At 42.1% G+C, this 25,332-nt stretch overlaps 1 protein-coding gene across 1 annotated transcript in view; it reads left to right on the top strand.

Moving 5' to 3' along the window:
* TBC1D9 (TBC1 domain family member 9) overlaps window positions 1-25,332 on the top strand; it is a 108,213-nt gene that overhangs the window by 39,413 nt on the left and 43,468 nt on the right. Inside the window, exons 2-5 of the mRNA XM_040626332.1 lie at window positions 4,282-4,392; window positions 16,696-16,814; window positions 23,907-24,135; window positions 24,548-24,809. Of these exons, the coding sequence (XP_040482266.1) occupies window positions 4,282-4,392; window positions 16,696-16,814; window positions 23,907-24,135; window positions 24,548-24,809 (721 nt within the window). The remainder of the gene's footprint in view (window positions 1-4,281; window positions 4,393-16,695; window positions 16,815-23,906; window positions 24,136-24,547; window positions 24,810-25,332) is intronic.

Below are 25,332 nucleotides of genomic sequence, written 5' to 3'. Positions count from 1 at the left end.
GGGGATTGGATTCTCTGGCTCAGATTTCCCATCTTGTAGTATTCTGTATGGATAGTGGCTATAGGGGGAATATTTTCCCTCTCCCAGAGTCTTGACTCTTTGTACCCATAGTGTGTAGGTAGCACAGTGGTAACTTCCGTAGGTTTTCAAAACCTAGCGCTCATCCATTGATCAAACGTGTGTTCAGGGCTTACTGTGCCCCAAGCAAAATGCAGGACCTAGGAGTCAGAGAGAGTCAGCCTCCACCATAAGAGGTCCTTTGGAAAGAGGAGTCCACGTGGAACGAGGCAAATGTGCAAGTAATTTTAAATAAATTCAATAGATACTACAGAAGCAGAACTTGGAGGGGATGAGGGGTAGAAAGAGAGGTTTTAAATAATTAGGAATTTGTCATTTAAGGCAGTGGGAAGTGAGAGTTAACAGATAAGCACAACATTCCAAATGGAGGGGAAATTCCGGTCAGTGTTACAAAGGGAAAGGGCACATCTGGGTTAATGTGGAAGAGTGTATTTCTTGATTCGACTGGCCACCTGCATACCTCGATTCACAGTACTACTTTTTTTTTTAATTTTATTATTTTTTATAATAATTTTTTATTATGTTATATTAGTCACCATACAGTACATCCTTAGTTTTTGATGTAATGTTCCACAATTCATTATTTGCGTATAACAGCCAGTGCACCATGCAATACGTGCCCTCCTTACTACCCATCACCGGCCTATCCCATTCCCCCCACCCCCCTCCACTCTGAGGCCCTCAGTTTGTTTCCCAGAGTCTGAATATCTAGTACCTTAAATTTTCAAAGAATTTTCACAACAGTTTTCTGATTGTACTGAGTGCACGTCATGTGAGTATTACAATATTATGCTGTCTGTAGTCTAAAGCATTTCAGCATGGACCCTCTAGTAGGTATGTGTGTACCTATTTGTTTTCATCTAAATCTTACTGGAAGCTGGTGGTGCCAAGTTGTGAATGCACACTGAGCGTTCATGAGCTGCTATCTAATCAGAAGCCCTCACTCTGGGGTGTGTTCTTTAAACAACCCAGTTCTCTTTGTCCCTGAGTGACCCTGGAGATTTTGTTAATTAGGATCGTGGGTATTGAAGATGGATTTTAGTTGGGGACATTTGCGGTGGCCAAGATGAGTGGATCAGGTTGAACCTTTTCAGAGGCCTTCCCTCCTGTGTGTTACAGAGTATAGAAGTCTAGTGAGACCTTAAGGATGGGGAAACTGAGGCTCAGGGAGGCTGGGTGTGAGAGTTGGGTGGTGGCAGGGCCAGGGCTGAAGAATTCCAGAACCAGGACCGCTTCTGTTGGCTGCTCTGCCCAACGAGCTGTGCTTGCCCATGAAGAACCTTTGTCTGTGAGGACACTCTTGTAGGCTCATTAAACCCTGTAGGCTAATCCTTGACCGAATTCCCGAAGCCCAGAAGGAAGTGTGTGTTCCTTTGAATCAATGTACGTGACATTTCCAGTATTTGGGGATTTCATTTCTTCTTTTGATTCAAGAAGAGTGAAGTATTACAAACACTCAGTTACGAATGATGTACTCGTGTTTCTAGTTAACATTGAAGGGAATCCAGCTTAGCTCACGCTCTTTTCTGCTTTCCTATTAATATAGTCTTTCATCTGCAGAGAAATGAAAAGGAATTAGAGGTCCTTGCAGTAAATCCACGCCACAGTAGAGAAAACAAAAATGCATACATGCGTGGCATTATGTGGAAATTTACCCCTTGGAAAACTGTAGGCTGTAGGGATTTTAATGTATTTCCTACAGGCCAGATCAAACAAATGAATTAATTTCCACTTTAGTGAAAGTTTGTTTTTCCTGGTGTTTTCAGGTTGACTATGGTCACTGTGGTTTGGAGTGAACCTAAATGGGCTCCTGTCCTTGGACAAAGACCAAGGACAACTGTAGGACTTGCCCATGGTTAACCTCCTGTAGGCTTCTTGATTAATAACCTTGGTCCAGGAAGGCAAGTGCTATTATAATCACTTTACAACTGAGCCAGTCAAAGCAACAAGAAGTTAAGTGGCATGTCCACACCACAGAACTGGTTCTGTCAGAGTCAGAGCCAGAACTGAGCTCGTGGGCACGCTAGGTGACTCAGCAGTATGGCTCTTTCCATGACCCCAGGCTGCCAGTGCAGAAGGAAGTGAGTTTCAGTGGCATCACCCACAGCAAGGTATTCAATATGGTGATAGGGTGGGAACCAAACCTCAAGACATTGTCACAAGACAACATGTCAGGAGATACTAGTGGCAAGAGTTTCAGCAGAACTTCCTGAAAATCCTGCTATGAGCCAGGCACTGAGCTTCCTGCTTCCCGGTCTGCAGCTTCTCTTCAACAGGAGCAGAGCAAGTGAGCCTGGGGGCCTTTCGCCTCCCCTCGCAGCCGCAGGCTCTCTCAGTAGTATCCCAAAGCCATTTTTAATAGACATGCCATCTAAGTAGAAGTCAAACTAAATAAAGGAGTGTCTTGGCAAGTTCTAGACAGGTTTCTTTCTTTCTCTTTTCTTTCTTTCTTTCTTTCTTTCTTTCTTTCTTTCTTTCTTTCTTTCTTTCTTTCTTTCTTTCTTTTCTTTCTTTCTAGATTTTATTTATTTATTTGACAGAGAGAGAGACAGCCAGTGAGAGAGGGAACACAAGCAGGGGGAGTGGGAGAGGAAGAAGCAGGCTCCCAGTGGAGCAGGGAGCCCGATGCGGGGCTCGATCCCAGGACCCCGGGATCACACCCTGAGCCGAAGGCAGACGCTTAACGACTGAGCCACCCAGGCGCCCCTCCAGACAGGTTTCTTAACCCCTATTCCACTCAGCCTCTTGCCCTGAAATCCTGTTACATTCGATCTTATTATAAGAACAATCTTGTAACTGCGATACTGTCTCCATTTTGTCATTGAGAAAACCAAGGCATTGGAAATAAGATGTCTTGCCCTAAGATGAAAAGTAGCCCAAGTTCCTAACTGGTTCTTCTGAGTCCAAATCCTGCTCCCTGCTGACTTCTGTCAGACGTTTGGAATAATCATGGACATTTACTTTATGGTAATCTTCTGGATTCATCCTGCCAAGTTAGGGATATAGTTTATTTGACTTTGTGAAATTTGTGGGTGTGTCCATATTATTTTTGAATAGTGAAGAAAATGTTCGGGGCCTAATACCAGGCTGGGGTAGATAGAGGAGGCACTCTTTCCTGGAGGAAGGGTGTTGGAGGAATGGTACTTACAAAACAGATTTGCACTCCTGAGAACAGAAAACACTGCCTCTTGTTAAGTGAGCATTGGTGTACTGAGTATTTGCATTTCTCACAAATAAATAGATAAATTCATTTGTTGACTGTTGAGGCATCCTGGACTTGGATGACGTGGGCAAGTTTCCTCCAGGGTCTGGACAGATCAGTGGGGTTCCTGACCCACAGAATGCCACCGTATGCTACCCCAATGCCTTTTCTGGTCCTCAGCCTAATTACTGCATCCTTGCAGAGGGCAGTCACCTGCAGCCATCTCTGGTTTTAATGATGGATGTGACAAATGCCAAAGGACTCTGCCACTGAGGTGTGAAAATGCTTGTTTCACAGTCCTTGTTCACGCCTAAACAAGTGTTCAGTCACTGCTTGGCCTTCTCCCCTACTAGATTATAAATGCCTTAAGGACTCTGTCTTACTATGTTTTGTGCCCGGGGGCTTGGCCTTGCACCTAGTAGGTACTTCCTTGGTGTTTGCTGAGCTGACCTATACTTTTTCAATACAAAGAAAAGTGGGACAGATTAAAATAATATGTAGGCCAGCCTGGCACACTGACTCAGATAGACATGACTGCTTCCCAGCCTTGGCAAGTTACTCAAATTAAGGATTTGTTTCTTAGATGAAAACGGGGAGGAAGTAATACACATTGGGCATAATGTAGATAAAGCAGAGACACCAACACATAAGTGCTTAATACCGTACTTATTTTTATTTTAAGTAAGCATTTGTAAATACCGGCATATGCCAGGGACTGAGCTCCCAGCTCTGTCAGCCTCCCATTATTTTTGATACCAGCAGACTGCCTTCCAACTTTGCAGTTTCTCTTGGAGGTTGTTGGAACAAGTACTGTAGAGCCAGCATCGGACTGTTTCAGATGAACATTTTGTCACGGTGGGGTGCGACAGGAGAGGGGCTGTCGAGAGGGGTTGTAGGGGAAGAAGGAGGTCCAATGGAAGGAGTGTGTGGACACTGCCTCTGGGAATTTGGGGAAGCACTGGGGAAACCCTTAAGCATTCTTCTCCCTTCTCCACCCTCAGGCCTTCTCGTGGGTACCCTTGATGTCGTGCTGGACTCCAGCGCTCGGGTGGCTCCTTACCGAATCCTATACCAGACTCCAGACTCTTTGGTCTACTGGACCATCGCCTGTGGTAAGTAGTGATATTCAGAAATACAGAGAAACATTATCATTAACTTTCTGCCAGAAGGGAGGGAACCTTTATTTGGGAATACAATCAGTTGGTATGTTAGGGTAATTAACCATAGCCACTAAAGCAGGTAGACTCCAGATCTTAATGGCTCCTTTATCTACCCCATTCTCACTCTGGCAAAGTCTCCTTTGGATCCTGGGCCTTCTCCATCCATAGTGACACAAAGCCTGCATGGGAGAACGACTTAGAAGGGAAAAGTGGGAGATAAAGGCACGCCCACATCTAACTCCCTGGGCCCAGACGTGTCACACACATCTCTTCCACTTACACGGTGTTGGCTGGAACCAGTCACGTGACCCCAGCTTAACTCCATGGGCAGCTGGGAAATGAAAAGGTATGTGGGGACTACTTGGGTGTACTAAGTAATACTTACATATCTGAGCACCCTATTTCCTACTTGAGTAGGGATCTTTTTTTCCCCCCTGATCATAATCTATAATAATGTCCTGTGTTTAAAAAGGTGGTCAACAGCCCTGCCATTATTGGATCTCTCACAAGAATTTTTAACCCAAAGTGGCCAAGATTTTTTTTAGGTATAAGTTTGCATGTGGCTTTGCAAATAGCCATAGAAAAAGCAAAGGCACTGAGAACTTAATTTTTTTCCATTTTTTTACCTCCGCTTGATTTATTATTATTATTATTATTATTATTAGACTTTATATTTTAGAACAGTCTTAGATTTACAGAAAAGTTGGGCAGATAGTACGGAGAGCTCTAATCTGCCCTCATATACATAGTTTCCCTTTTTATTAACATCTTATCTTAGTATGGTACATTTGTTTTAGCTAATTTACTTTTTTTTTTTTTAAGATTTTGTTTATTCATTTGACAGAGAGAGAGAACACAAGCAAGGGGAGTGACAGGCAGAGGGAGAAGCAAGGCTCTCTGCTGAGCAAGGAGCCTAATGTGGGACTCGATCCCAGGACCCTGGGATCATGACTTGAGCTGAAGGCAGACGCTTAACCGACTGAGCCACCCAGGCGCCCCTTGATACGCTATTACTAAACAAAAGCCATAGTTTATTTAGATTTCACCTAATGTCCTTTTTCTGTTCCAAGATCCTATCCAGGATACTATATTTAGTTGTCATGATTCTTCAGGCTCCTGGCTGTGGAAGTTTCTCAGGCTTTCCTTGTTTTGGATGACCCTGCCAGTTTTGAAGGATACTAGTCAGGTATATTGCAGAATATCCCTCTATTGGAATTTGATGTTTTTCTCATGATTAGGCTAAGGTGATGGATTTTTGTTGAGGGAGATCAGAGAGATAAAGTGCTATTTTTATTACATTATGTCAAGCAAGGGTACACATTGTTAATTTATGACTGATGAGGTTTTCCTTGATCACCCAGCTGAAGAAGTATTTTTTTGGTTTCTGCACTGTTATATCACTACTTCTTCCCCTTTCCATGCTATATACTCTCTGGAAGTCACTATGCACAACCCACCCTTAAGGAGTGGGGATTTTTCATTTATTCAATTATTTTTATCAGTATGGAATCATGCATATTGATTTTATACTTTGGAGGAGTCCAATGCTGCTTTATTTTCTTGCTCAAATCATTCTAGCTTCGGCCATTGGGAGCTCTTTCAGTTGACTTTGCTCAGTCTTTAAATTGATCTCTACTCGGTAGGAAGTACTGTCCTAGGATCTAAAGATATAACAATAATTAGATCCGGTCTCTGCTCTTGAGAACAGAAATAAATATTCAATTATAGCCCAGTGTGAGCCAGTACCACGCAGTGCCAGCTGATTGCAGGGTGCCCAGCTAAATGCAGGAATCTCAGCTGGCCTTTCACACAGGTAGGAGAGGTTATCTGGGTGTGATTTCCAGCTGCCAGAAGGCCCTGGTGCCCTAGGAATGCTCCCTCAAGGATTTAATGGTACCTGAAATTCTAACTTTGTAGTGTTATATTCCTTTCGAGTTATTCTGGTTAGGATGCAAACAGTCCCATGAGAAATGATGGAATATATCAGTCATTTATGCATTCTGGTGAATGAAGGAATGGCATCAGGGTGCAGGGCATGGAGAAAACTACCTGGGAGGGAAGGCTGGGGATTGGAGCGAGAGGAAGGAGATCGAGGCTAAAGGAAGAGGGAAGCGGGGACCCTGAAGAAGACAGGCCTTCCCCAGCCACCCAGGCTTTTCTAAGCCAGCACTCCAGCCATCATTCAATACACAGGGAAAGGACCCAATAGCTACTGTAGAGGGGAAGCGCCCTGGGGGGTGGGGTGGGGAAAGGGTCACAGTTAGTCGGCAAACATTCTAGAATGTGTTAAAACAGACATTGTAGGCAGCAAGTGAAGAGGTAAAAAGAAAGGGAATTGGAAATCAGGCAGAGCCGCTTAACCACTTGACTTAACAACCGTGTGGAAAGGACACTCTGACACTTTCTCTGTCACCTTCCAGCCTGCCTACCACTTGTGTCCAGAGGCTTTTGAGATCCTTTGGAGTCTGGAGCTCCTTGGAGCCCTCATACGTCTCCTCACAGCAACTCTAGGCGCCTGGCCTTGCCAGTCAGCTTGTGTTTACGGTGAGGGGAGCTGCTGGTGTGTGCCTCTGTGACCTTTCTTTCCCTGCCGCCTCAGCCCTAGCCTTTTCTTCTTTCCCTGTGACCCGACGTCGCTACTCCTCAGTTTCTGGGCCTTTGCCATTCTATGATTCTGTGAAGCGGGTGTTCCTGTGAATGCTTGTGTAGGACAGAGCCCAGAGTTTCAAAGCTGAATTATTCCTGAATTATTTGCCAAACCAAAGCTAAGGAACACGAGGCAATACATGCTGATGGCATAATTTATCCCACAAAGAGATGTACTTTCATTTCCCCAGTAAATAATGCCTGTCACAACTGCATGATCTCATTAGAATAAGCCAAGAACAGTTTCAGTTTAGCTTTTGTGGATATTGATTACCCATAGAGATACCTCCAGAATTTCCTTATGTAAGACTCCACGGAAGTGACAACCAGTGTGAAAGTCCCATTCACCCATTAGTCCTTCTTACCGATTTCCATTTAAAACCCAAATTGCTGGCTCCGTTTCAGGAGAGGATTTTAAGAGCGGAAGCTGCCAGCTTTCAGATTTCTCTGATACGCTGACCTTTCAGTTTGTAATTTTAATGTTGTTTTTTTGCGAACTACAGAATTGGTATTTGGTGGGACAGTGTGTCAAGAGCTTTTTAATTTGCTTAACTTTCATGAATCTTTGCTGTAAGAGAAGCATCAGCAGAAAACTAGGTGAGTCTGACTCCCTGCCCCGTAGAAGCCACAGGATTGCAAAACACTGCTGTGCGCCGTACGCGTCGTGAATTCACAGCGTGTAAATCGGATTCAAGGGAGCGTCTACCATCAGTGTGTTCGTGTAGACCACTTTCTATAGAAGAGCAGGGGTAAATCCTAGGTGTTTGACTTGCCTTAGACTTGAGCCGCAAAGAGCCAGGCAGGGGGAGTCTTTTGCGTTGAGTCTCACTTACTCCCAATCTAGCAGTCAGTCACCTGGCCCTTGGCGGTATGAACCATACAGAAAGAAGAGCGGGGAAAAAGCAAGAGCTATTTGGTAAAACATTATTTTCATATGCTGCTTCTAATTTAACAGTTGTATCCAGATTGATTGGTTTGTTTTGTTTTGTTTTTTTACTTTTCCTTGGCATTGAGACCTTTAATTGGGAAAGGGACCCCAAAACAGTCCTCAGTAATGACTGTTTTTTTTCCACTACCACCCAAAATGAAGCCACCATTCTCTTTGGTTTTTTTTTTGTTTGTTTTTTGTTTTGTTTTGTTTTTTACGATTTATTTTATTTATTTGTCAGAAAGAGAGAGTGCAAGCACAAGCAGGGGGAGTGGCAGGCAGAGGGAGAAGCAGGCTCCCCGCTGAGCAGGGAGCCCAGCATGGGACTCGGTCCCAGGACCCTGGGATCATGACCTGAGCCCAAGGCAGATGCTTAACCAACTGAGCCGCCCAGGCGTCCCGACCACCTTTCTCTTTGGTTGATATTCCATTGTGCCATCAATTCTAGCCTGCTGAATTGCATTTTGCTCAGTGGTTTATGCATTAAATTATACCTTTTGCCATCTCTAAGAACATAAACGAAGCAGTACCATAGGAATTTGTCTAGCCAGCTTTGTTGAGCTTGTTATATTCCGACAGTCTCCCCTTCTCCCCACCAGTCAGTTGACTGACCATTTTGCATCTGAGGCTCTCATTAGGGAGCTAAACAGCTACAGGTCTTCCCTCAGCAGCTGGTGTTTTGGACTTGGTGCCCCAGAGGCTGGAGAGAGCCCAGTCCTCTGCCCTCCTTGGCCTTCATTGGATTTCAGTAGAAGGCAAACCATTTGGCTCTCCCTATTAGAAGAGTTAGAAGGTTCTAACTGTAAGAAGGGTTATACAGCCTCAGTGAGAATATAGACACATAAAAATGCTGGTAACTCCAAAGACATTGTCTACAGAGGAGCTCTGGGACCACCGAGAAGAGAGACAAACAGAAAGAAAGAAGGAGCTGATGACAATTCCCTGTGGATACATCTGACCTTCCAGCAGGGCTGATAAAGGAGATGGGGTGGGGGATGTGTGTTTGATGGGCACTTCACTGATGACACAGCCCTGCTCAGTGCCTTGATTGGGCTCCCTGCTGATTTAGTTTCTCTTTTCTTTACCATCCCAGAATTTCATCTGGGCCTAGATGGTCATTCATTTTCAGACCTGCAAGATATTTTAGTCACCATCTTGCCTAACAGTTTTATTTCACTAGGATGCAGAGGCAAGGTGAACTGCCCAAGTTCACAAAGCTGGTTGTAGCTAGTTAGTGCAGAGCTGAGACCTAATTCTTAGGTCTCCCCCTTCCTAGCCCAGCACTTTTTGAGCAGTGCTATACTGGCTTTTATGATGAAGCATTCTTGCAGTCAGCAGCTGGGAAGACCCAGCGTTTAATTAGAGATTGCTAGTTGCTTCTGCTTCTGCCGTTTCTCTACACTAGAGAGAGAAAATGTGGGGTAATTTAGTTGCCATCCACATGAAATGCATGTAATGTGGAAGTTGGTATTTTACCATCCTTTCTTGGTCCGGGTAGCTCAAGAACTATTCTCGTATCCTTGGGAACACAGCAGCTTAAGAAAAAGAACTTGAGGGGCGGCTGGGTGGTGCAGTCAAGCATCCAACTCCTGATTTGGGCTAGGGTCATGGTCTCAGGGTTGTGGGGTCGAGCCCCGTGTCAGGCTCTGTGCTCCGCAGGGGGTCTGCTTGGAATTCTCTCTTCTTCTCCCTCTGGCCCTCCCGCTTCTGCTCACTCTCTCTCTCTCTAAATAAATAAATACATCTTTAAAAAAGCGAAGCTCAGGTGTCTGCAGTCTGGGCTGTGCCAGGCAAGGAGAAAAACTAAAGATTTGGGTTTTTTCCAGGGGAAAAAAAAGAACTTGTTTTTTTCTTTAAATAATACATGTTCATTGCAGAGAATTAGAAAATACGGATAAGCAAAAGGAATAAAAGTTTGAAAACAATAATGCCACTCTCCAAATCACCTTTTGTTTATTTTTTATTTATTTTAATGTTTTTTTAAGGATTTATTTATTTATTTTAGAGAAAGAGAGAAGGAGCACACGGGTGTGGAGGGTGGCAGAGGGAGAGGGAGAAAGAAACTTCAGCAGACTCCTCGCTGAGTTCGGAGCCCCACATGCGGCTTGATCTTAAGACCCCGAGATCACAACCTGAGCCGAAACCAAAAGTCAGACGCTTAGCTGACTGAGCCACCCAGGAGCCCCTCCAAATCACCTTTGAGACTTTGTATATATATGTGTGTGTGTGTATGTAAAAACATATATGTATATATGTGTGTATGTACATATATGTATAGGCTTTCCATGTTAATAAAACTATTTCTGTAATGTCAGTTTTAATAAGTAGACAATATTTTATTTTGTGTGTAATATAATTTATCTGATACACTATTATCGGAAACATGAGTCTTTTTTCCCCTAATGTTAATTGCATTTTGAACAACCTGAATCAATATCCTCTGAAAAAAATCTTTTCACATTCCTTTATTCATCACTTGAGGGTAAATTTATAGAAATAGATATGCTGAGTCAAAAAGTATACATATCTGTAAGGCTTTTAGTGTCTCTGGCTGGATTGCCTTCCAGAAAGATAGCCACTTACTTTCTCCCCATCAGAGCGGGAAAGGACCTTGGCACTTAAGTGAGATAAGTAAAGTAAGGAGATCAACCACATCCAGGACTGTAAGAATTTTACAGTCAAGGCTGGAGGAGTTACCCGGGCTTCTCTTTTCTCAAAGTGGTTATAATGCTATGAGCATATTATTATGACCCATAAGAGATCAGAGGCAGGGTTATGTAAGAAGCTTACAGTAGTTACACAAGGAGTTGTTCTAGGCGCACCTTACTCCAGTAACGTGCACACTTTGCAGTCTGAACATAATGATGCCACGGCCAGAGAGATTTTTGCTGAATGTGTGTTACTCAGGCAAGGGTTAAACAGCCGCTATCTTAGTGCCCTGACATCAGAAGTTAGAAATGCGTCCTGCATCACCTGTCAAATGAGATCTTTGTCTATTGCTTGCAATGGTAATAGCAAAAGCAGCTGTTTATTGAGTGCTTTGTGTATTCTAGACCTGTGCTAAGGACTTCACATGTGTGTGTTATCTTCTTTAATCCCCAGCACAAACCAATGTGGTATGGGTTATTACCTACATATTACAGATGAGGTATTTGAAGCACAAAGAAATTAAGTAATTTACCTACGATTACAAGTCAGTATGTGTACTTTTGAAACCAGCTGTACTGTTTTTTGACATCAAAGCCTGTGTTCTGATCTATGATGTGATCTTGTCTCCCTGATAAGCAGGCTTCTTATTATTAATCTCTAGTCATACTTACTGCACTTACGCAGGTTTTGTTTTTTTGCATTTTGTTTTGTTTTCCCAACTAACATCCTTTTTTTAAATTCAATTCGTCAACATATAGTACATCATTAGTTTCAGATGTAGCGTTAAATAATTCATTATTTGCGTATGACACCCAGTGCTCATCCCAACACGTGCGTGCCCTCCTTAGTGCCCATCATCCAGTTACCCCATCCCCCCACCTACTCCCCTCCCGCAGCCCTCAGTTTGTTTCCCAGAGTCAAGAGTCTCTCATGGTTTGTCTCCCTCTCTGATTCCCCCCCCTTCAGTTCTCCCTCCTCGCTATTCCTTCTGTTCCTCATAGGAGTGAAACCATATGATAATTGTCTTTCTCTAATTGACTTATTTCACTTAGCATAAACCCCTCCAGTTCCATCCACATCAATGTAAATGGTAGGTATTCATCCTTAAGTATAGGTTTCGGAGCTAGGTAATCATGCATCACAAAGAAATAGCTGCTGATTATCTATCAGTAGGGCCCTAAGCCTTTGTTTTAATCCTCAGAGGCCAGATATGATAGAATCAAATCGTGGGTCCATCTTAATACTTCTTCCTTTTTATTTCAAGTAGTCTTTATGTACTTTAAGATATATTTTAAGTTAGGTGAAAGGTTAGACTAGGATGATTTTGTATTTTTCATCATCTTAAATAATGTTCAGATTTTGCCCAGATATGTGCAACAGGGCCTATGACTAGCATTCTTAAAAACAAAACAAAAGAAATAAAACAAAAGCCACCACTCCAAAAGATAAAGATTCCCATTTTTCCAAAATTAATTTCTAAGTAACCTTAAGCCCCTCAAGTGTTGATCTAGTTTTTACCACAGCAGAATGCTTCAGCCTGGATTGACTTGGATTTTCTGAAGGATTCTCATTCCCAATGCCATCTTTCTTCGTTGTTCCAGCTGATTGCACAGTCAGGTCAGCTTGGATTTCCTGCTGTAGCTCTGCAAATGAAGCCTTTCCAGAAAATCGACAGCCAAGCCCTTCCTTTCTTATTCTGAGCATCTAACACCTTCTGTTCAAACTTCTGGGTAAACAGACCAGTCCCTAGTCACAGCACCGGAGCCCCTGTTACCTCGCCTTCAAAAATAACAAAAGAAGGTTTCCAAGATCTTAACTATTGCAGCACTTGTATTTAGTGTCTTGAGAAAGGAAAGAGCTATTTATAAGGAACATTTAGGATTTCAACATTTTTCCTTTGGCGTTTTGCTCATTCCTAAAGAGTGGTCCAGCAAAGTGACAGTGGGTCTCAAGCAGTTAACAGGACATTTGCTCTGTGATCTCTGAGAGGTAATGTGGACTCTTTGGTCTGGAGTGAGAACTGGACAGGAATGGACACCTGATTACAGAAATACTTTTTAGAAGAGTGGCGTCTTTAGAATTTGTCTCGTCTGCTGGGTCAGGGAATCCAGCTCTGTTTTATCCCTATTGATTGTACTTCTAGTCCCCAGAACCTGGAGCATTCAGGAAAGTGTTCAGACAATGTGGTGCTTTTCTATAGTAAGCAATAAATGTAAAAGGTATATTTCATTACTCACCCTAGAAAATATCTCTTGGGAGATGAATGGATAAAGATGTGGTTCATATATACAATGGAGTATTAATCAGCCATCAGAAAGGATGAATACCTACTATTTACATCGACGTGGATGGAACTGGAGTGGAATATGCTAAGTGAAATAAGTCAGTCAGAGAAAGACAATTATCATATGGTTTCACTCATACGTGGAACATAAGGAATAGCGTGGAGGACATTATGAGAAGGAAGGGAATAATGAATGGGAAGAAATCAGAGGGGGAGACAAATCATGAGAGACTATGGACTCCGGGAAACAAACTGAGGGTTACAGAGGGGAGGAGGATGGGGAGATGGGGTAACCGGTTGATGGGTATTAAGGAGGGCACATGTTGTCATGAGCCCTGCGTGTTATACACAACTAATGAATCATTGAACACTGCATCGAAAACTAATGATGTTGGCTAACTGGTCATAATAAAAAAAAAAAAGTATCTGTTGGGTATAGATAAGTGTCCATAGTTAATTCCTGAACCTACCAGTGGCTGCTGGCATTTGTGTCTTTTTCTCTTCTCGAGTAGTATATGGTGAAAATGGTTTCCTATAATGGTACACAAAGTCCTTCCTTATCTAGAGCTCAGTCTTCTGGAACTTTGGAATCTTAGATAATAGATAGAGCCAGAAGAAACCTCCAAAACCTGTCTGGTAGTACAGAAGCAGGCCCAAGGCACTGAGCACACTGAAAGAGCTGCAGGACCTCAAGATGCTGAGATATGCGGTGTCGGCTCCTCTCCTATATGCGGGAGCAGTGAGCGGCTCAGGATAACTCTAGAGGCCTAGTCTTTTCATGTGACACTCAGAAGTATGGGAGAAGCAACAGGAGATGGAGAGCAGAATGGAAGCCTCACGGGCAGCAGCAGTGGGGGGCAGTGGTAGTAATCGAAGATAGAAATGCGGGGATTTCCATCCTGGGCAGCAAGAAGTAGAAGAGCCGGTGGTGCATATGGTGTTAGGTGGTACAAGGTGGAGATCATGGACATGACGGACAGTGTAACAGGTGGGACACAGCAGGTCCTGGGACGGCAGAGAAGGCAGTAGGTGGGGAAACAATGTTTATAGTAAATCTGAGCTTTAGTACAAGGGTACTGTCTCTCTCTCTCTGCTTCTCCCCTGCCCCTGTGCTCTCTCTCTCTGTCTAAAAATGAATAAATAAAATCTTAAAAAATATATATTAAAAAAAAAGATGAGAATTAGCCATAATGTCTTTGTATTTTATCCACGACAGTTGGAAGTATGAGTAAATGTTTGTTGAATGAGTATATGTGTGCACCTACACCATTTTTACCCTGCATGTGTGGGTGGCTGCGTGTGCTTACGTGAATACGTGCAGAAAGAACACTCTGAAGGCAGCATGTGCAAAGCTGAAAGCACACCTGTTCTGTCCTGGGTCTTGTAGCTGATAGACTTTTCCATCCAGAATAATTGAACATTAGTGAGGGTGAGCCGAGGCTGGATTCCAGAGCCAACGTAACCAGGACTCTAAAGTCAAGTACCTGGTCAAGGGCCGCGCATGGTAAGGTACCAGTCAATAGCCAGACCGTGTGAAAACCAGCCTCTGGAAAGCACCTCTGCGATCAACATAGGCAGGGGCAGAAGAAGAAGCAAGATCAGACAGGTGCTGGGAGTTGTGCCCGGCAGGTCTGTGGAAGCTCAGCCGTCCCGTGGGTCTCCAGGAGTGCCTCTGTCCCGAGGTGCACACATCCGACAGTGCCAGCAAGCACAGGTGCCCGGGGTGGCGGGCTCCTGGCAGGCATTAACAGGCTCCATCTGCCTATCACAGCCAGTCACAGCTGGTGATGGTAGGGACCTGTTTACGGACAAGGAAGGGCACGGCATGTTTTAGAAACTTTTCCAGTGACCAGGGTGCCTGCTTGTCTCAGTTGGTTACACGTCTGCCTTCAGCTCAGGTCGTGATCTCAGGGTCCTGGGATCGAGCCCCTGAGTCGGGCTCCCTGCTCGGTGGGGAGTCTGCTTCTCCCTCTCCCTCTGCCCCTCCCCTGCTCATGCTCTGCTTGCTCTCTCTCAAATAAATACATAAAATCTTTAAAAAGAAAGAAACCTTTCCAGTGACTGTTTAAAATTTTGAAGTCTGAAGTGTTTTAAAGCACTCTGGTAAACTCCAAAATGACTCATTCCCCTCAATATTCCAAATGGGCATTGTTGTTTGCATCTGAAAAATATTTCCTATTTTCCAAAGTATCTCTGTGGACGTTATTCCTTGGGATTTTTATAGCATTGCTCTGAGATGGATAAAGGTGTGTGTGTGTGTGTGTGTGTGTGTGTGTGTGTGTGTGTTTAATTCATCTCCATTTTACAGATTAAACAAAACTGTCTAAAGTCATCCAACTGGCTGGTGGCGGAGTGAGGGGGCGCAGGTGTCTGCGTTCTAGCTCTCTCCGTGACATCGCGGTACAGAGTCATCACTTGTCTTTCCCTGTGGTTGACTGTGGCCCCAAATAACGAGCCATGGGTAACGCCCACAGAGATCAGCGGTCTGTTCTTCGTGTTTCACAGCGCTGCCTCTCTACGAACAAATCTGCTTTCATCCTCTGCATCGGTATTCCGTGTAGGCAGCTTTGGTGGTTAGTGTTAAAAGAAAAGAAAATGAACTTGGGTTTGGTTTTGTTTTTTCTCTCCTTACACAGTGGTTCTGAAACCCCTCAAACCTGCCTCACCTCGGGGAGATTTTAGTTCTGCTCTGACAGTTCTGAGTATCATTGTAGACACATTCGTGCCTCCCGCCTTTCTTTGTCAGGAGTCAGAGTGCGATTCTGACTTACCGTGAATTACTGGTGACAGAGAACAAAGAGAAGAAGAGACACTGTTAAGAAATTAAGGAAAAGAAAGCTTGGAAATCTAAGGAGATGCCTGGAGGTTGAATCAGTGGAATCAGAAAGTCATTCCTTAATTCTGGGATGAGTAGCCTACGATTTATATATATGGATATGAATGATTTCTAAAACATGGTTTTCTGCAAGATCATTAACAATCCCAGAGCAAGAATAAAAGGGGAAGGGGAAGGAATTTAGCCCAGTATCTTTACAGCCACATCCTGGCGGCATACCTCCGTGGGACCTGTGCAGCCCTGAGCGGAGAGCGGTGCCCATTACGTGCGCTACAAGGCTAGGGTTGTGTCAGTGTGGAGCTTGCCAGGCGAGGTGACTGATGCTTCTCATCACTGACCGAAGTGTGGTGACTTGCTCGGAGGCTGTGAGGATGACCTCATCCCATTACATTTCAAGGCAGCCATGCTCACGAGAGCCAGGCAGCTGTTCCACAGCGATCGTCCACTTTCACATCTCATTCATAATTGAAGTGAGCGAGGATCATTTTTGCCCATTATAGAAGGTGGTTACATCAGACCTCCAGGGGCATACCAAAGCTCTCATATTCTTGCAACTTAACAACCGTAACCTCGTATCCTAACGAGATCTAGCTTCCCTTGTGAAGGGCATGCAGGTTCTAGGAGGGAGACAAGTGGAGGGTCGTGCTCAAGTCCCAATCCAGAGAAGTGAGTGGGAGAAGTGTTGCTATCTTCTAACCGGAGACAGCGTCGGAGAAGTTTCTGAACCCACCTGATCAGACTTGACTATAAGACACTGCTTACTCGGAAAGGGAGAAAGCATTTTAAAGGCAGAGCTGTTGGGACAGCGGTCTCCTTTAGTGACACTGCGTATTGATGAAATGAGTCTATTTAAGTATCTTGTAAATTCACGAAATGTTAGTATCATGTTTTATCATCTTATTATTCATACAGGTGGTTCCAGAAAGGAAATCACCGAACACTGGGAATGGCTTGAGCAGAACTTACTGCAGACACTGTCCATCTTTGAAAACGAGAATGATATCACCACATTTGTGAGAGGAAAAATACAGGTAGAGGGTTGTTTGTTTTGTTTTGTTTCAACTTTTAACTGGAAATAATTTCACACTTACAGAAACGTTGTAAAAATAAGAGCCTGTAGACCTTTTTGCATGTTCTCCTATTGTTAACATTTTACCCCATTTACAGTATCAATGGAGTGCTCATTTACTTTCTGTTTGAGGGGAATCCCCCCCCAAATCCTTCACTGTGTATTTCTGAGAACATTCTGTTAAATTTAACGTTAACATTATACTTTAGTATTTGGCACATACTCCAATCTTGTTCATTGACCCAGTGTCTAGCATTTTTTCCCTTTCAGTCCAGTGCAAGATCCAGTCTAGGAAGCTGTTGAATTGGTTTTCATCTCTTGTCTCCTTCAATCTAGAACGTTTCTATAGCCTTTCTTTGTCTTTTATGACATTCATGTTTTTATGTATGTGTTTCTATTTTTTTTAACGGGATATTTTTCATTTTAGGTTTTGTTAGATGTCTCCTAGGATTTGATTCTGATTATGCATACCCAGGAGGAGCACCTCATAAGTGACCTTACGTCCTTTTCAGAGTGTCATTTCTGGAGGCACATGATATCTCCCCTCGTGGCTGATAGAAACCCAGCAAGGCGTTACCTACCCGGGTTCTCCACTGTAGAGTTACTAATTTTGCCTTTTCCAATAATAAACAATTTGAAATGTTCTATGGGAAAACACTCTAAAGCCATGCAAATAACCTACTCCTTATCAAAATTGCCCCATGATTTAGTGTCCGTTCGTGATTTTTTTGTCTGAACCAGTCTTCGCTGTGACATTTTTACAAAACGATCGCTTTCTGATCCCAGCATTCTCTCACATTTATCAGTTGGCACCTGTTATTCTGCTATAAGCAAGAGCTCTCTTGGCATTTATTCATTGATTTATTTTTGTTATGGACTCGTGGATTCCTGTGTTTTTCAGTTGTTCATGTTTCATTACTGGACTTAATAATTTTGGCACTCACACTATCCCAGGTTTAGCTAGAGGAAACACCTACAGATTGCCTCCTTTGTCCTTGTGACATGTCCCTGTGGCTTTTTTGAACACTTTACTTCTGCTATATGGGATGCCACAGACTCCTCTTTTTTTTTAAAGATTTTATTTATTTATTTATTTGAAAGAGAGCGAAAGCGAGAGAGATCACAGAGGGAGAGGGAGAAGCAGACTCGCCGCTGAGCGGAGAGCCTGATGCAGGGCTCGATCCCAGGACCCCGGCATCATGACCTGAGCTGAAGTCAGACACTTAACCAAGTCACCCAGGCACCCCATGTCCCAAACTCATCTTGTACTTTCTCTGTCCCAGTCCTGGAATCAACCCTTTGTTTCAGTTTGCTTTCAGTTTCAGGCCCTTTCTTCTTTGCTGCATTGTTAGTTTAACTTCATTTTTTGCATGCAGAAAATATTAGCATGCTTCCAAAATTGTAAATTTCCCAAAGCGTTAACTCCCTTCTGCCTCCTTGCTACCCTGTTCTCCCCAACCTCTTCTAGTTAACCAACTTCCTTCTTATCTGGCTTGTCCTTCCTGTGTTTCTTTTTGTAAAAAGAGGCAGATGTATGTATTTTTCTTATTTCTTTTTAATTCTTACACATAAGCCTTCATGTACGTATGCTCCTCTGCAGTTGCTCTTTTCACTCAGTAACTCTTGGGTAACACTTCATATCAGTTCATAGAGAGTATCCACATGTTGTGTTTGTTTTTTAAAAAAACATTTTAATAGTTTTGTTTTTATTTTGAAATACTAATTTTTAGGTTTACAAAAAAACTGTAAAGATAGGAGAGGGAATTCCCATAGACCCTACCACTTAGCTCCCATTAATATTAACATCTTCTGTAACCATAGTGTATTTATCAAAACTAAGAAATGAACAGTAATGCAATATTGTTAACTACAGGGGCACCTGGGTGGCTCAGTCGGTTAAGCATCTGACTCTTGGTTTCAGCTCAGGTCATGATCTCGGTGTTGTGGGATCGAGCCCCTTATCAGGCTCTGCACTCAATGGGGAGTCGGCTTGAGGTTCTCTCCCTCTCCCTCTGCCCCTCCCCCTGCTCACCCTGTCCTGTGTGCATGCATGTGCACTCTCTCTCTCTCTCTCAAATAAATAGATCTTTAGAAAAACAATATTGTTGACTACAGACTTTATTTGGATTTTACCAGTTTTTCCACTTCATGTCCTTTTTTTTTCTTTTTTTTAAAGATTTTATTTATTTATGTGACAGAGAGACAGCCAGCGAGAGAGGGAACACAAGCAGGGGGAGTGGGAGAGGAAGAAGCAGGCTCATAGCGGAGGAGCCTGATGTGGATCACGCCCTGAGCCGAAGGCAGACGCCCAACCGCTGCGCCACCCAGGCGCCCCTTCATGTCCTTTTCTATTCCATGATCCAATCCAGGATCCCACATTGCATTTAGTGCCTAATTCTTTTTCATAGGTGCATGTTATGTGTGTATGTGCTATAGAGAATTCAGCACTCTCCTACACTTGGACATTTAAGTAGTTTCCAATATTTTGAAATTATAAATAGTTATATACATACACACACACAAACATATAGTATATGCATGAATTATAATTCACACATATAAAAATATACATGATATATATGAATATGGAGCTATATTATATATATATAATATATTATATATATTATATATATATCTCCACGTGTGTGTGTGTATACATTATACATTATAATTATATAATGTATATAATGTATATAAATTATACATTATAATTAGAAATTATAGTTATATACATACGCACACACAAACATATAGTATATGCATGAATTATAATTCACACATATAAAAATATACATGATATATATGAATATGGAGATATATATATATGCACACACAAACATATAGTATATGCATGAATTATAATTCACACATATAAAAATATACATGATATATATGAATATGGAGCTATATTATATATATATAATATATTATATATATTATATATATATATCTCCACGTGTGTGTGTGTTATACATTATAATTATATAATGTATATAGATATATATATTATACATATATAAACATATAGTATATGATGAATTATAATTCACACATATAAAAATATACATGATATATATGAATATGGAGATATATTACATATATATATATATATATATAATCTCCATGTGTGTGTGTGTGTGTGTGTGTGTATTGTGGGGATCTATCTTTATGATAAATTGGTAGAAGTGGGATTGCCAAATCAAGGGGTAAATGCACTTGTCATTTTGCTTAATATCGCCAAATTCACCCCCGCGCACAGGAGTTGTACCATTTTATATTCCCACTGGCATGTATGGGAATGCCTGTTTTCCCACAACTTTACCAAAAAAGTAGATTATCAAGCTTTTGAGGCTTTGCCAATCTGATGGGGGAGAAATATTTTAGTGTTGTTTTAATTTACATTTATCTCACTTATGACTGAAGTTGAACATCTTTTTAAATGTTTAATAGCCATTTTTATATCTCTGTAGATTGCTCATGTCTTTCACCTATTTTTCTATGGGACTTTGGTCTTATTTTTCTTTAATTTTTAAAAGTTCTTTTATATAAAGGCGACTAGCCTTTTATTGGAGATATAGATCATAGATATTTTCCCTAAGTTTGTCATTTGTCTTTTGACTTTGCTCATGATAGTTTTTGCCATGGAACATTTAAATGTTTTATTTAGTCAAAATTAGAAATTCCTTCCAAATTTTTAGTCATCACTAGGAAGCCTTTCTTTACACCCAGGTTAAGGAAGAATTCTAGGAAGTGACCTGATAGTTCTCTTCTCATTAAAATTACACAGGATGGTCACTTTCTACTTGATTTCTTCTCTTTCACTAAACTTTTACACGAACAAGTAGTAGTTTTATAATCAGAAAAAGAAGTAGACTATCATTGCTTTTTAGGGTCTGATATTTTTGAGGGAGAGAACGGAATTTTAACTGGACCACATAAAATTAGGAAGGGCTGAGCAGCCCAAAAGCACGTATAACATATCACCCTCTTCCTTTCCCTTACCCTTTGCCCCCAAGATGGATCTTTTGCTGCTTCAGGATGGCTGATTTCAGAAGGGTCAGTTTGAAGCTGGGAGGAGGTGGGAGCTTCCAAACAAAAGAGTGTTCTCGAATAACTGAGAGTTATTTTATTGATAAAACCCTTCTGATTTTATAACTTCTTCATTTCATTTCTGAGTCATGTGTCTGAATTTCTGGGAAGTAATGGAAATGGAGAGAGTGTGAGGTTCCTCATTTGACCGTGTCGCAGGGGACCGCTGACTGGTGTGGGGATGGGCGAGAGGCCTCTTCCCTGCCCAGGAGCCACTACCGAGGTCCTCAGTTAGGTTTTGCTAGTCCTCCCTCAGATGGTACTATCTTTGGGCAATAGATGCAGATTGCTTAGAAGTGACAATAGCCAGGAGGAAAACAAACACAAACACAGAAAAATAGAAAATAAAACAAGGGGCGCCTGGGTGGCACAGTCGTTAAGTGTCTGCCTTCGGCTCAGTGCGTGATCCTGGCGTTCTGGGATCGAGCCCCACATCAGGCTCTTCTGCTAGGAGCCTGCTTCTTCCTCTCCCACTCCCCCTGCTTGTGTTCTCTCTCTCTCGCTGGCTGTGTGTCTCTGTCAAATAAATAAATAAAATCTTAAAAAAAAGAAAAAAAAGAAAAAGAAAAGAAAAGAAGGACCAATTATGTCAAATAGCTGTTCTCACTGTTTTTATTATACCAAAAATGTCACATTTAATTCCCCTGAAACCAATTATGAGAAAGGAATTGCTATTAATGCAATTATGTGTGAAAGAATGTCATTCATGTGCAAATGAATGGTTTAAGCATTCTCAGTTGTCCAATAATGAAGGGAACCAACAAATTTATTTGTTATGAGATTTAATTAACTTTTATAAATTATAAATGTAATAATTAACTACAGAGGAGGCAACCATAATCCAAACCCATAGATAACATTTTGCATATTTCTTTCTAGATTTTTGGGGTGCATTTTATCATCATAGTAGTCTTACTGTGCATATAATTTTGTATCACATCTTTGTTTCCTTGACTGGAATTGTTATAAAATTTTTAGTTGTTATTTTAATAGTGGAATATCATCCCACTATTGACCTTACCATTCCTCTCTTTCTAGAAGTCTCCTTAGCTTTGAGACCGGTGGGGGCAGGCACAAACAGTAATACACTACAGTGAACACTTTTTCATATAAGTCTTCCTCTAGTTTTTGTTTCATTCCTTTGGGATAGATTACAAATTACAAAATGTTGATTACTGAGTTAGTTTACACACTTTTAGTGGCCCTTCCTAGAGACTGTCAGTTTAGTAGAATCCCTGTGCAATTATACCATTGCTCACTTTTCAGCATTCTGGTTGTTTAAATGGTTTTCCAGCTTTAATAGGTAAAAGTTGGGGTCTTCTTGTTTGAATTTTCTGTCTTTGATTATGAGGTTGAACATTTTTTCATGTTCACGAAGTTAATTTTCCTTTTTGTGAATTCTGTGTCAGTGTGTTTTGTGTATTTAAATTTGTATTGGGCATCCCAAATATTTGGATTGTAGTAATTTTTCTAAGTGATGTGGAGCTGTTGCCTGGGACCAGGATAACCCGTTTTATGTTACGTAGAACCTGTAAGGCATAAAGGAAGGAGATGTTCCATCCCTTTGTTCCATCATCTGGTCCACCTGGCTAGAAAATTACAAGCAAACTAAGGAGAGGTTCTGCATTCTACATCCTCTCTCTTCTTAAAGGTGGGGAAGTTGGGAGTTGAACCTGATGGGGACTATTACCCTGACTGTTGAAATCAGTTGGCAAGGCTTGGTTTGTTGATGTTACGTACTAGGCCCTGGAGCGTTCCAAAGTGTTGTGTCTCAGTTCTGTAGCCTCACAAATTCTCTCACATTAGAAACAGTTTGGTTTTTTAAATTTAGATGAGCATTCTAGAAGTGTGATAGTTGGTAGATCTGGGATAATGCAGTTTGAATGTTTTTCCACTCAAAACATGGGTATCATTTGGTTTTTTTTATACCTCACTCCCTTCTAATAGTCTCCTTATTCTGACTTTAGGTCAGAGCCCTGCTAAGTGGTCCAGGGGAACAGGTATTAGCCCACTTGAGGGTCTCCAGGCTTACTCTAAGTTGATTGGCCGTTGGGGTTGCCTAGAAACCCAACTGCTCCTACTTACTAGTGGGTTCCCACTCAGTCACTTTTATTTACTCATTCATTTATATATATATATATATATATATATATATATATATATATATATATATATATATATATATATATATATATATATATATATATATATATATATATATATATATATATATATATATATATATATATATATATATATATATTTACTCATTCATTTATTTCTCTCTCTCTCTCTCTCTCTATATATATATATTTTCCCCCTCTAAAGGCATTGATAATTTCAAAATGTCACATAGGCTGTAGGTATATTTGCCAACTGGGAAAGGTTTGTCCATCCTTCTCCTGAACTGGCTCTTCTCCCCACCCAGAGGTCCAGGGCCCTCATGCCACCTCGTGCTTGTCTGAAGTTCCCTGACGCAGCACGTGACCAGAGCCTGCTCACCCCCGAATTAGCCCTGGTTCCAAATGGATCTCCCCTGGTCTGCATGAAAGCCAACCATCTCTGTTCTCTTAATGAAGTAGTAATGTTGAGAAAAGCAGAAATTGACCTTTGGGGTGACTTCGTCATGATGAGCTAGGAAAAAGAGTCTAACTTGCAAAATCTTTACATCTCCTCATTTGTAGAATAAAACCATGGGCTTCATCATAAGTGAACTTCTTAAAATGACTAGCACCAATAAACAGATAAATCCATATTGTTATTTGAAGATCTTTTAGTGCACAAGTGCTCCTCGGTAACGGGCTTAGAATTTGGGGGGTGCCTTTGAAAAAGAATGTATCAATTAAAAAAAAAAATTCTAGCATTAGGAATTGGTTTTTTCCTTTCCAGTATTTACAGCAGGCAGCGAAAAGCAGCCCTAGTCTTATTAATGCTCGTGGCGTGCCTCGTTGTCTCCTTGCTTTAGGGCATCATTGCAGAGTATAACAAGATCAATGATGTGAAGGAAGATGATGACACGGAGAAGTTTAAAGAAGCCATTGTGAAATTCCACAGGCTGTTCGGGATGCCCGAGGAAGAGAAGCTCGTCAACTATTACTCTTGCAGCTACTGGAAGGGGAAGGTCCCCCGTCAGGGTTGGATGTACCTCAGTATTAACCACCTTTGCTTTTATTCTTTCCTTATGGGAAGGGAAGGTGAGTTGTCTCGAATTTCAGAGGGAAGCTTGGGAAAGTCTGCTGAGGTTTGCCCTAAACGCATAAACCACGTCAAAATGCCAAAAACAGACCTGTAGTTACGACTCGGTCAACACTGTGTTTTAACTACATAATAAGTGAAGTCAGTTATTTTCACTATTAAAAAAAAGGTTATTAAGTAACAGAGATTCCCCGAAGCTATGATAAATGTCATCGACATGGACTTCATAATCATGATGACTTCGGAATTTCTGGGGTCCGAATTTGTCTCTGAAACAGACAAAACAGTAATAAATATGGGGCATGCCCACTCAGAGGAGTTCAGCGCGGGCGGGGGCTGGGTTGTGAGACTGAAGGATCCTTCGGGGATTTTAAGGGGCCCGGTGTTGACCAGTTTGTTCCCCGTGCTCAGCCAAGCTGGTGATCCGGTGGGTGGACATCACACAGCTGGAGAAGAACGCCACGCTGCTTCTGCCTGATGTGATCAAAGTGAGCACGAGGTCCGGTGAACATTTCTTCTCCGTGTTTCTCAGCATCAGCGAGACCTTCAAGTTAATGGAGCAGCTCGCCAACATCGCCATGAGGCAGCTCTTAGATAATGAGGGGTTTGAACAGGACAGATCCCTGCCCAAACTGAAAAGGAAGTCTCCTAAAAAAGTGTCAGCTCTAAAACGGTAGGTGACAGAGACAGAGTCTTACACACTTCAGGAACGAGAAACTCTTACATTCTTTTATGAAATATAACCTCTTCTGAATCACTTCAAGGTTCTGAACGCTTTTCTGGGTATAGATGCAGAACTGAAAAAGGCTGTCTGAAGGGCTCAAATGTCAATGAGGGAGGCGGACACGGCCAGCACGGCCAACTCTGCCACAAAGTGACGGGAACTCTTCTGGTCCTAGGGGGCGGGGTGCTATGGGGAGATGGGACAGGGTGGTGGGAAAGGCCCTTGGGGGAGGCTGCTTGGAATGGATCTCAAGAGGTAGTAGAAGTTCCCCATCCGGATTCAGTAGGATGGCTGTTTCAGGCAGAGGGAATAACATGATGCCGGAATCTCAAGGGGAAAGCACAGAGGGAATGAAGTCCATCAGTGTCTAGAAAGTGGCAAGGCATGTGACGAGGAGAGGCTGCAGACAAACCTGGAAGTCCGGATGTGGGAGTGGAGCTAGAGAGAGGGCGAGGGAAAAGTCCATGCTGTC

The sequence above is a fragment of the Ursus maritimus genome, unplaced genomic scaffold (assembly GCF_017311325.1).
Source record: "Ursus maritimus isolate PB19 unplaced genomic scaffold, ASM1731132v1 scaffold_11, whole genome shotgun sequence".
In the NCBI taxonomy this organism is placed as follows: Eukaryota; Metazoa; Chordata; class Mammalia; order Carnivora; family Ursidae; genus Ursus; species Ursus maritimus.
Note: the sequence above shows the minus strand (reverse complement) of the source record. Positions and strands in the feature narration are given on the sequence as shown.